Source organism: Tasmannia lanceolata, unplaced genomic scaffold, assembly GCF_043159265.1.
Source record: "Tasmannia lanceolata isolate RefF3 unplaced genomic scaffold, GAP_Taslan_0.1 ptg000112l, whole genome shotgun sequence".
NCBI classification, from domain to species: domain Eukaryota; kingdom Viridiplantae; phylum Streptophyta; class Magnoliopsida; order Canellales; family Winteraceae; genus Tasmannia; species Tasmannia lanceolata.
Genome location: NW_027518789.1, coordinates 1,530,253 through 1,542,773, shown reverse-complemented (window position 1 = coordinate 1,542,773; position 12,521 = coordinate 1,530,253). Strand labels below are relative to the sequence as shown.

General features: G+C 43.2%; 1 protein-coding gene across 1 annotated transcript; it reads left to right on the top strand.

Annotated features, from left to right (window-relative positions):
* Window positions 1–11,064: 11,064 nt before the first annotated feature.
* On the top strand, window positions 11,065–12,238 carry LOC143865817 (uncharacterized). The gene is made up of 2 exons (XM_077375921.1): window positions 11,065–11,443; window positions 11,682–12,238. Exons 1-2 carry the CDS (start codon window positions 11,065–11,067, stop codon window positions 12,236–12,238), a joined length of 936 nt encoding a protein of 311 aa, XP_077232036.1.
* Window positions 12,239–12,521: the final 283 nt, after the last annotated feature.

The following is a 12,521-nucleotide window of genomic DNA, read 5'->3' as shown; positions in this document are numbered from 1 at the left end:
TAAAGTTGAAGTTATGATTGTTAGAAATTGACCATAGTGATTCGGAGCGTGAAATCGGGTTCGGTGGGTTCCTTTTGTCAATAAGAATCCATCGGATCGGACCTCGCGCAATTCGAAGTCCGGATGAAAAAGATATGATGCGCTAAAGTTATGTGGAATCGGGTAAAACTGGTTTTTTCAGGGGCACTCGACTGGTCCAGTCAACTGGCGCACCAAAAAAATGTGTTTTACATTGAAACAATAGTTAAGGGACAGTCGACTGGTCCGACTAGTCCACTGGAGCGCCTAAAACTATGTTTCGCCGAGAAACAGTAATTGAGGGGCAGTCGACTGGATCGCCTAAGAGGGATTTTTTTATATGAGGACAGTAGCCTTCGGCCAGTCGACTGCCAATGACCTGAAAATTGTAAATTATTTTGGGAGTTCCCAATTCATCTTGTGTGTGTTGCCTTAGCTATTAGGCCCTTATGTGATATGAATGAACTATTTGAAATAGGTATTTGACCTCTAAGGAAAGGGATAAAGAAAGTGATTCGGTATTGAGGTACGTAATTTCGTACTACCTTAGTGTTGCAATTTACCTTTTGAATACTATGTCATTATTGATTGTGAACCCCAACCTTTCTGAATTGTGGAGCCATTGATAAACTTTAGATCTTTATTTGGATCTTGCATGCTCAACCTATTTTGCTTTTTCTTAAATATATGAACCCTTGGAATATTGATTTATCTCTATTGTGAAACTATTTTGGAATCAAGTTGAAACACTTGCCTTGAACTTTGAACACCTTCTTTCGAACTGTGTGAACTTTGAACACCTATTGAGATGCTTAGGTTATGTGAACTCAGAAAAGACCCCGTCAGTGGGGCATAGGCATGAGCCTATATGTGAACTGTGATCCCTGTGATCCCTCCAATGGAGGACAAATGTTGGCCCTGTCGACATGTATGTGAACCTAGGAACAAGTTCCGACACAGTGGGCAGTCAATGTAAGCAATAACTCACTTTGTGGACCCGTGGGCAGTCGGGGTGAAAATAACTTGCTTTTTGAACTAAACCGATGATCTCAGGGTGGTATCGTAACCATATTAATTACCTTCAGTGACCCTTTGAATATTGTGACCTTCGATGTGATACTAGACTTGTGCCCTTATAAACCTTTGCTCTCTCTTTATTGAACTTGTGATGATCGCTTTACTTGTGGCTTATACCCTCTCTATTCAGCTGTGAACCTTTCTTTTGTAGCATGTAATGATCCCACTTTTGTAGTGCGTTATTATGTACTGAGCTTTTCAGCTAACTATGGTTAAATTAATATTTTCAGAGTTTGATCTTCATGGAACTGGCAATGAGGCGCAGGAGTGATTCTGATTTCTAACTACCTCTACTTATTAGTACTTTTCATTCTTTAGACAGTGAATATTATTTAGGACTATTGAGATTATGTTATTTGATTTCATACTTTAATTTTGCGGGATTTTGGGTTAGATGAGAGATTTAGAAAAGAATCGATATTTGATTATTGGACGGATGTAAAACATTTAAATTTGGTTATTTAGATTATTTGGATTATTGCAGATGGTTTTGATATTTGCTTTGCTAGCCTTGTATGCTTGTGAAGCTTGCTTTACATGTGTACGGCACTGTCGCACCTCTAAGCCTTGTGTATTGATTATGTGTATGTGTATGGCTTGGGGGCGTGACAAATTCGACACATAATCATTGTAAAATAATCTAAACTTTTAACTTCAACCCTTCAAGACAAACTTTTCTAAAAACCAAAACGATCCGATCTTGGGCTCGTTAGGGATTCCATAACAAAGTGAATCCTAAGGAACCTAAGATCAGTCCTAAGGCACATTTTAAACGAAATAAAACCTTTGCTTTCATCCTTTTAAGATCACAGAATTTTTGTTTTAGGGTTTCTAATAACATAAATCAATAAAGAACATAGTTCTTATCTTGATCTTCATTCTCTAATTGGAAAACTTGGTTTTCTTCTTTTCCCATGCGAAAATCTTCTCTTAGGGCTGTAGAATTTGTTTTATGTTGTAACAATGAACATAAAACAAATTTTGGGTCCATTTTTACGTTGAAATAAATGGAGCTTAGTGTAAAAGAGTAATCACGACCAAGGTTTCAAATTTCGGTTTCGGAATGCGTTTTGGTCCTCACTGAAACTGAAATTTCAAATTTTTGTTTGAAATCTAACGAAATCTATTTCATGGCAATTTTTTCTCCTGATTTATTCCGGTCAAAATTTTCGAAATTTCGATAATTCCAGCAGAAATTTCAAGATAATATTAGATAATTATCAAAAGCCCAGATTTTTGGTGAAATCCCTAAAATTTAGGACAAAATTTCAAGATTCGAAATTTCGACCAAAAATACTACCATTTCATGTATGATTGATTTCGGTTTCGCTATCGACCGAAACCTGAAAATCTGGATTTCGGTCGAAATTTAAAACCTTGGTCACGGCCATGGTTTTAAATTTCGGTTTCGGCTAAAATTTTGGACTTATCCGAAACCGAAATTTTAGCCGAAATCCAGAAATTTCGGGCAAAATTTGGTATTCACACGTGAAATCCCAGTTTTTTTTTATGAAATTTCGATCGAAATTCTTTAATGGAATAAAAAATTAATATTTTATTAGAAATTTGGACGAAATCCCCGAAAATTATGCAATTTCGAACGAAATTTCCCTCGAAATTTGGTAAATTTCGATTTCGGTACGTTTTTCGTTCCTCACCGAAATTTCTGATTTCGGTCGAAATTTAAAATCATGGTCACAACTTACGAGTATACTTCAAGGTGGCAAACGTACCGTGCCGGCCCGGCACGGCACGACCAAATGAGGCCCGGAAAGGCCCGCGGGCCGGGCACGGCACGGCACGGAAGGGTTCACGGACCGTGCCGTGCCTGGCCAAAATCCTCAAGGCTAGGCACGGCCCACAGTCCGCCGTGCCGGCCCGTGTTTTTTTCATTTTGAATTAAATTTTTTCTCGGAACTCCGTGGGATAACCACGGAGTTCCGAGAAATTTTTTTTTGAAACAGAACATTTCTCGGAACTCCGTGGGATACCGACGGAGTTCCAAGAAATTTTTTTTGAAACAAAACATTTCTCGGAACTCCATGGGTATCCCACGGAGTTCCGAGAAATGTTCTCGGAATTCCGTGAATTCCCACGGAGTTCCGAGAACACTTCTGTTTTCAAATTTTATTTTATTTTTGTCCATATTTTGTGAACAATTTTCTTGGTCCCCTTTTGTCAATTTTATTTACTATTACTTTACAATAGTAATTTAGAAACACAGATCGATTGTGCCCGGAATATTTATCCAGGAACCTGGGCGGCACCTTTAAATTTTATTAATATCAAATATTATAACAAGAAAAGAAGAGCTGAGGAGGACATAGAACCTTGCCTCTAACCCTTTAAAGGAAAGAAAAGAGAAAAAATAAATACAACTTTTAAATTAAAAGTCTTCAACAATCTTCAGATGATGAGCTTTGAGCCTTCCAGTCCTTGTATCCTAGAATTTGCATCAAGCCAGTCCTTCAAGCACACACATACCTCTAATGTTTTTTATGACATTTTGATTCTTTTGTCTTCTAAAACCCTGTTACCTGCACTAAAAGCGGACTCCGATGCTACTGTAGACACCGGGGGGGTAGTATATCATGTGCCATGATTGATAGTACTGGATATGTTTTCTCATTTGCTTTCCACCACGGCAAAATGTCAAAAGTTTCTCATTCTTTGGGATTGATATAATGTTCATTTTCCAAATATAATGATAACTCATTGCAAGATGCTTCACCAACACTACTAGGTTTTGCTCTTTTTAGGCTTATTAAAGTAAAAATTGGATTATTTTTAGGCCCCGAGCTCGTAGAAGAACTGGATCTTCTTTGTCCTTGTTCCACCTCATATATATGATACATAGGCCTTAATAATGATTTAATTTCATTTATATTATTCCCTGAATCTTCAGGATCATTAGCGAGGTTGTTATTGCACTCTTCTAGCAAGACTTCTAAACCTTGTAATTTAAACCTAGGGTCCATTACTGTACTGAAGGAATATAAAAATAGAATTTTATTAAAATATTTTTTAAATTTAGCCTCCATGACTTCAATTATTTGTTCATGTCTTTCAGTTCTATTTTTTTTTAAAGTAAGCGTGATGTTATATAAGTTACTCATAATTATATTTGAGGTTGGTTTGTAAATAGCAGAAAAAGCATTAGTTGCAGTATAAAAAACTTCAAGAAAACTCATGAAACCCTCACAAGTGTTCCAATTTGGGAGACCTACAGTGTAACGGAGAGGTTGAGGTATATTTTCATTACCAAATGATTGAATTAAATTTATATGGGAGGCAATATTTAAACATTAAATAAGTTGAATTCCACCTATGTCTAACATCTAATTTGAATTTAGAAAATTCTTTTCCATAGGTGTTGCATAATTTTGCAAATTCTTGTCTTCTAAACATTGAAGAATTGATAAATGTAATATAAGTTTTAATATTTTCTATTTGTGAGACAATAAGAGCTAAACCATCTTGCACAGCCAAATTTAAAATATGGCATGCACATCTAATATGAAAAAGTTTTCCACTTAAAATAGATATCAATTCAGTTTTTAATAACTCTACTGCGGAAATATTATTACTAGCATTATCAAGAGTTATAGAACAAATTTTTTTCGTAATATTATATTCACGAGCAGTATTTAAAATATGTGTTGATATAACATTTCCAGTATGTGGGTAATTAATAAGACTAAAGCTAATAATTCTTTTTTCTAAAAGCCAATTAGAGTTGATATAGTGTGCGGTTACACAAATATATGAATAACCCTTTTTGGTACTCCAAATATCAGAAGTAAGTGCAATTTTCCCATTAAATTCTTCAAAATATGAAATCAATTGTTGTTTACGTTCATTAAAAATTTTACAACTGTATGATTTTAGAGTGTTTCTAGGTACCCTTTTAAAAGCAGGATTTAAAGCTTGTTTAGCATATTTTTCAAAACGTTTATCTTCTCCAAAAACAAATGGTTGCTCGGAGTGTATAACGTATGTGGTTATTTCTCTTCTATTATTATCATGAGAGTAGGAAAATGTTTGTATTGAACTAAACGTGCGACTTAGTTGGGCTTGCTTAGGGTCTAACGGGCCATGCTTTTTACCACAAGCGTCGGCATGCCTTTTTAAGTGGCCTGTTCCACCCGAAACATTACAACTAAGATCCCTTTTACAATGTTTACAAATTGCCCTAACTTCTACTTTCCCATCTGGACGTGTTATCTCTTCACGAGTGAAGGTAAACCAAACAGTTGAAGTTCTACCCCTTTTAACTTTAGAGCGAGAATGAGCTTGGCTCCCACTAGCACTAAGGTTGGGTTCATTTTCGACTCTAAATTCAACCTTGTCTTCACTCCACTGACCTCCAAAACAAGCTTCCATTAACTCATCATTGCCCATGACTTGGTTGTTGTCATGGCCAATGTTGGGGTAGAAAACTTCTTCCGAATCGGCCATTAAGAGAGGTTTAAAAAAAATTAATGAAAGGAGAATTATAATTGAATATTTAAATGGGTACCAACCTCAACCTATTTGAGCAAAATCTCGTCATCTTGTTGATCGCCGCCAATCGCCGCCTCTTGTTAATCGTCAATTGCCGCCTCCTTGATGAGTACTTAGTGCTACTAAGTAGAGAGACAAGTAGATTGGAGACAGAGAGGGAGAAGTTGATTGGGAGAGAGAGAGAGAGGGTGAACTTGATTAAGGAGAGAGAGAATTTGATTAGGGAGAGAGAGAAGTTAATTGGAGAGTTTAGATAATAGAGAGAGAGTGAGTTTTGGTGAGAAATGAAGGGGGTGGAAAATTGTATTTATAGGATTTGGTGGGTTATTTTTTTGACTTCCCAAAATACCCCCAAAAAATAGTTGTTGGAGGGGTTAATTTGGTAAAAGATTTGAAATGACTTAAATATCCACAAAAAAAGAGTTGTTGAGGAGGGTATTTAGGGAAGGTAAAACATTTAACCAATAAAAATCCAAAATACCCTCCAAAACTAGTTGTTGTGGGGGTTAATTTGGTAAAATACATGAAATAACTTAAATATCCACAAAAAAGAGTTGTTGGGGAGGGTATTTAGGGAATGTAAATAATTTAAACAATGAAAATCCTAAAATACCCCCCAAAAAAGAGTTGTTGGGGGTATTTTCAAGATTATATGAAAATATATGTTTTAGACGAAAATACCCCACAAACTAGCTGTTTGAAACAACTTTTAGGGAGTATTTTCGGATTTTACAAAAAACAAATGCATTTTCTAAAGGGGAACTGGGCTCGCGGGTCGGGCGTGCCGTGCCACCCAACAAGGCCCGGCACGGCCCGCGACTTCGTGCTAGCCCGGCACGGCACGCTCACTGTAGCTATTCGTGCCGCGGTGGCGTGGGAGTGCCATGCCACGGCCCGTTTGCCACCTTGAAGTATACTAAAGGGGGCTGTCCTAATAAGAAAATGGGGGGTGATTATAACACTCCCCTTTTAATGAATGCCAGTTGAATGTTATTTAAGTCTGACAGTTTGATAAGTTATCCAAGTCAAGTTCTAGATCCGCTGTTCTATGGTCTGGAATTAGTCTTTTTCTTTTGACAACTGAAGTGACTGGTCATCTTTAGTATATTTTGGATCTCAAGATAATAAATATCAGTTTCCAAGGAACCAACTCATATATATATATATATATATATATATATATATATGTGTGTGTGTTTCAGTCTTTCAGGTACCTTGTCATATCTCACTGTCATATAAAATCTGTACATCGGCGGTAAAATAAAATATAAAAAGTGAAAAAGGCCGACTAACAGTATAAAAAAAATAAAACCTGACTTGCAAGTTACAGTAGAAAAAGTGAGTACGCTTTATGCTCATTTTCCTTTCCAGTTTTAGGTAGCTGTCATCTCAGTCTACTGTTTGCTTTTGATAACATCTGAAATTATTATCTCTTTGTTGTAAATGCGGAGTTAAAAATTTAGTGGCGTGTCTAAACGTGTGTCACACGTGTCAGCATCCGTGTCTGTGTCGACACGTGTCAGACAGGTCTAGGCTGGAAATATGACATGTCTACGAATCACAGTAATTCTGTCATTTGATCTTAAGAGGCTCGAATGGGGAGGATTGCCCTCTTAATACCATTTTTTACTAGATAGTCCTCGTACCTCTTAGTCTTAGAGCATATTAAAGCAAATGACACCAATCAAAAAACAAAGCAAATGACAAAAAATAATGCTATTAGCTCAATAGAATTTGATGGGGTACGAAAAACAGCAACTAATGAGCTATTGACACGTGGCCCCGGAAGGGCCCACCACGAAATCGACACCTGCCCAGGAGTAATCCGATAATTACCTAAGAGTAGGTAAATCTAAACCCACAGAAGGGCCGACACCTGTCCTGGGGTAGGTAATCCAACCACCCCAGGCCTCCCTCTATAAAAGGCCTCTCAAGGCCCTAAAGAGTAATAACTTCTAAGCTACCACTCTTAAAATTTGGCTCTGCACTCCTGCTTGTACTGACTTGAGTGTCGAAGGGCCCGTCCGGAGCAACGACTCAGGGTTGGTCTTCTAACCTCGATTGCTCTTGTGCAGGGCTCAGCTCCTTCACTTCAGCTCCTCGGGTCCTCCAGCCCAGCTCTTACGTCACTGCCGTATCAGTTACCGATTTTAGGCCTAACAGATTGGCGCCATCCGTGAGACCCCGAACTAAAAGCTGTTCGAATCCCCTATACAAAATGGCAGGGTAGAAGAGTGCTCGGGTACCAACTGCATGAACTACCCGAGCCGTAATACCTCACAGGACCCGAAGCGAGAGAATCGCCTTGCAGGTGGTGGCTCCCTCTGCTACAGCAGAGCAGAGCCGAGCTCATTCGGAACATCTCAATCCCACGCCCACTCCGGATCAAGTTCAAGCTCTCTTTCAACAGATGACGGCTCTTGTCGGTCAATAGCAACACCTGATCGAAGCGCCTCCCCAACATCCTCCGGAAGCTCCACGACCTGTACAGGAAAGGTCGAATGCCGACAGGGGAGAGCCAGCGCGCCCCAGTGGAGACCGGACCCACTACTCCACAAGGCGAGTCCATCACTCCAGAACCAGGCATGCCCATACAGAGCCTCACCACCGTCAGAGGTCACGATCCCACTTCGCACGAAAGCACCGAGCCCAGGAAGCCCGCTCACCGTAGGAAAAATCCCGGCCTCATCGAAGGAATCCGGAAAGTCAGTCTGGCTCCGTTGCGAGCCCATCGGTGGAGAAAAACAAGTCGTTGGACCGAGCAAACCGAAGGGCTGACCCAATGTTACGGAAGATAGAAGAAATAGATCATTGTATAGAAGAGCTGGCAAAAGATCAGGGCCGGCCCGCTGAGAAGACGTACTCAAGCAGACCTCCGTTCACAGATAATGTTATGAACGCGCCAGCGCCCAGAGGGTTCAAAATGCCGACGGTTCCGCAATACGACGGAACCACCGACCTGTGGACCACCTGGAAACGTTCAAAACTATGATGCTCCTCCACGGCGCCTCTGACGGATTCCTCTGCAGAGCATTCCCGACCACACTGACCGGTGCAGCCCGGGACTGGTACTCGAGGATCAAGCCGAACTCCATTAGCAACTTTGAGAACTTTGGAGACGACATGGTCTGCCATTTTATGAGCAGCCGGAGGCCAAGGAAAACAACAGCATCCTTGATGGCCTTGCGGCAGGAGGATAACGAACCTCTGAAAACATTCGTCAGTCGTTTCAACAGAGAGGCTCTTCAAGTGCCGAATTTGGATCCATCAGCCGCCATGAATGCGCTCCTCGCAGGCGCCAAATCCAACCATTTCCGCCGATCAGTTGCTCGCCAGAACCCGCACTCACTGGCGGATCTGATGGCAGGGGCCGAGGAATATATAGCCATGGAGGAGACTCTAGCGGCCTTAGACTCAAACCGGAGGAGAACCTCCGAAGAAAAGAACCGTACCAAGCAGCGTAGGGATGATAAGGCCCCCAGAAGAGAGAGGTCCCCCCAAAGGAGGGAAGAAAACTTTACCCCTCTCAACACCTCCCGGAAACACACACTGGCCGCAATCAGAAGAGAAGAATTCGTAAGGTGGCCGACCAGAATGATCTCCAAGGGAAATAAGAGAGACAATTGGAAGTATTGTCGGTTCCACATGGACCACAGGCACGACACAGACGAGTGTTGGTAGCTCAAGGAAGAAATTGAGCTACTGATTGGTCGGGGATACTTGAAAAAGTATGTCAAAGATGACGGCCACAGAAGAGAGCGCAGGGAGAAGAGTCCCCAGGGCTAGAGCCCTCGACGATCACAGCCGCCCCTTGCGCGGGATTAATCTCCCCCACCATCCAGTCCACGACCAGAGGCACGCCGATCCCTGCCAAAGGGGGTCATCAACACGATTATGGGCGGACCGGCCGCTGGGGGCACATCATCCGCCGCTCGAAAAGCCTACGCGCGCCGACTCAATGCCGTGCACACGTGCGGCAAAAAGATGAAGACGGAGAATGAAATCGCCTTTTCAGATGCAGATCTCGACAACTTGATACTACCTCGTGACGACGCACTGGTCATAACCATGCTCGTCAAAAACTAGGAGCTGAAGAAAATCCTTGTCGACAATGGAAGTTCAGCCGATATCCTATACTATTATGCTTTTAAGCAAATGATAATAGGAGACGACCGCTTAAGGCCGACGAACTCCGATTTATTCGGTTTCTCAGGGGAGGTCGTGAAAGTGGAAGGACAGTTTGAACTTCGAGTCCTCGTCGGAGAGCCGCTCTGTCAAGCCTTCGCGATGGTCAACTTCCTGGTAATGAGGGCAACTTCGGTCTATAACGCTATCTTGGGACGACCCAGCCAGAATCTAATCCGTGCCGTCGCTTCAGCATATCACCAGAAAATAAAGTTTATAACGCCAAACGGCGTGGAAGAAGTCAGGGGAGATCAACCACAGTCCAGGGAGTGCTATGCCATGGCACTCAAGGGAAAAAATACGTCAGAATCGCTGCCGATTGAGCTACTCGATCTGAGAGACGAAGCCCAGGGGACTCAGCCCGCCGAAGACCTCATCTCCATCCCTCTGTGCAAAGGCGATAGTGAGAAGGTCGTTCAGATCGGCTCCTCTCTAGGCAGTAGCACCCGGCAGAGCCTCACCCAATTTCTTCAAGACAATGCAGACGTCTTTGCGTGGGCTCCCGTAGACATGCCCGGCATAGACCCGGAGGTCAGCACGCACAGACTCGGTGTTGATCCGACCTGCAGGCCGGTGAAACAGAAAAGAAGACATTTTGCCCTGGAAAGGCGGCAGGGGATCAAGGAAGAAGTGGAGAAGCTCTTGAGAGCTGACTTAATTCTGGAAATTCAATATCCAGACTGGCTGGCGAACGTGGTCTTGGTAAAGAAAGCCAATGGGAAGTGGAGGACCTGCGTTGATTTCACCGACCTGAACAAAGCTTGTCCCAAGGACAGCTACCCGCTCCCAAAAATCGACCAGCTGATAGATGCCACCGCAGGTCACGAACTGCTGAGCTTCATGGACACCTTCTCCAGATACAGTCAAATCAGAATGTATGAATCAGATATATCAAAGCCCTCCTTCATAACAGATCAGGGAACATACTGTTACCGCGTCATGCCCTTTGGCCTAAAGAATGCCGGAGCCACCTATCAAAGGCTCGTCAACAAGCTCTTCCAGAAACAGATCGGCCGTAACATGGAAGTCTATGTGGATGATATGCTGGTCAAAAGCCGAAGTGCGCAAGATCATGTCTCCGACCTGAGAGAAACATTCCAAATCCTAAAAGAACATAACATGAAGCTCAACCCCACCAAGTGCACTTTCTACGTCAGCTCGGAAAAGTTCTTGGGGTTTATGGTAAGCCAAAGAGGGATAGAGGCCAATCCAGAGAAGATCAAGCCCGTGGTGGAGCTCACTCCACCAAAAACCATTAGAGAAGTACAGCGGCTAACCGGGATGGTGGCCGCACTGAGGCGCTTCATCTCAAAGTCTGCCGAGAGAGGTCTGCCCTTCTTCAATGCCGTCAAAGGAATCAAGATAGCACCCTGGACAGAGGAGTGCCAAGCCGCATTCGAGGAGTTGAAGCAGTACTTGTCCTCCCCACCGCTGTTGACAAAGCCAGAGCTGGGAGAGGAGCTGCTTCTGTACCTGTCCGTAGGCCCCATGGCACTGGCAGCAGTGCTAATTCGAGAAGAGCCCAGCCAGCAGAAACCGATCTACTATGTCAGCAAGGTCCTACGTGATGCTGAGATCAGGTACCAGCGGGAAACTGGCGTACGCCCTGTTCATGGCGGCCAGAAAACTGAGGCCATATTTTCAAGCCCACACGATAAAGGTCCTGACCGATCAGCCGCTCAGGCAAGTTCTCCACAGATTGGACACCTCGGGCCGTCTTGTAAAATGGGCCGTGGAGCTGAGCGAATTTGATATCCAGTATCTGCCTAGGCCAACAATAAAAGCTCAAGTGCTGGCAGACTTCGTGGCTGAATGCACCATCCCCCAGCAGAGCACTGAATCCGAAACTGTCCAAACCCCAGTTGTGGAGAAGGTAACTACAACTGGTGAATGAACAGAAGCCGAGATTAAACCAGTAAGAGCAGAAATCGTCCCCGTACCGGCAGAACAGGATCCATCGACCATCGAACCACTCTGGGAAGTATATGTGGACGGATCTTCGAATAATGGTGGCTGTAGAGCCGGTTTGATTCTCACCGGGCCTGACAACTTCGTCCTGGATTACGCCCTAAGGTTCGGATTACGTGCGTCCAACAATGAGGCAAAATATGAGGCCCTCATCGCCGAAATGAACCTAGCAGTCCAGATCAGCGCCCAAAGACTGAAGGCGTACTGCGACTCCCAGCTGGTTGCAAACCAAATCCAAGGAGTCTATGAGGCGCGCGACGAGCGCATGATCAAGTACCTCTCCAAGGTGCGCCAGTTGGCCGTCAAGTTCAAAAACTTCGAGGTCATCAGAATCCCTAGAGCGGAGAATGCAAAGGCGGATGTGCTGTCTAAGCTGGTGGCATCCGGTTACACCACTCTTAGGAGTATATGTATGGAATTTCTGAAAAAATCCAGTATCGAAAATGAGGCTGTCGAGGTGATGCAGGTCGAGCAGGAGCCGTGCTAGATGGACGAGATCATTGATTACCTGCGCAGTGGGAAGCTCCCCGAAGCAAAGAAGTAAGCCCGCAAAGTGATACAGAGAGCAGCCCGATTCTCCCTAGATGGTGAAAGTCTGTACAAAAGGTCATACACCATTCCGTACCTAAAATGCCTCCGGCCAAGCAACGCCGCATACACTTTGCAAGAGACTCACGAAGGAATATGCAGAGAGCACCTGGGGGGCAAGGCCTTGGCCATCAAAGTACTGCTGAGAGGCCTGTACTGGCCAACATTGAGGCAAGATGCTC

What these genes read in the sequence shown, in the direction of transcription:
- LOC143865817 (XM_077375921.1), top strand. Translation starts at nt 11,065, where the DNA reads ATGGTGGCCGCACTGAGGCGCTTCATCTCAAAGTCTGCCGAGAGAGGT. An exon ending in TTCAAGCCCACACGATAAAG is followed by an intron (nt 11,444 to 11,681) that starts GTCCTGACCGAT and finishes GTGAATGAACAG; the next exon opens with AAGCCGAGATTAAACCAGTA.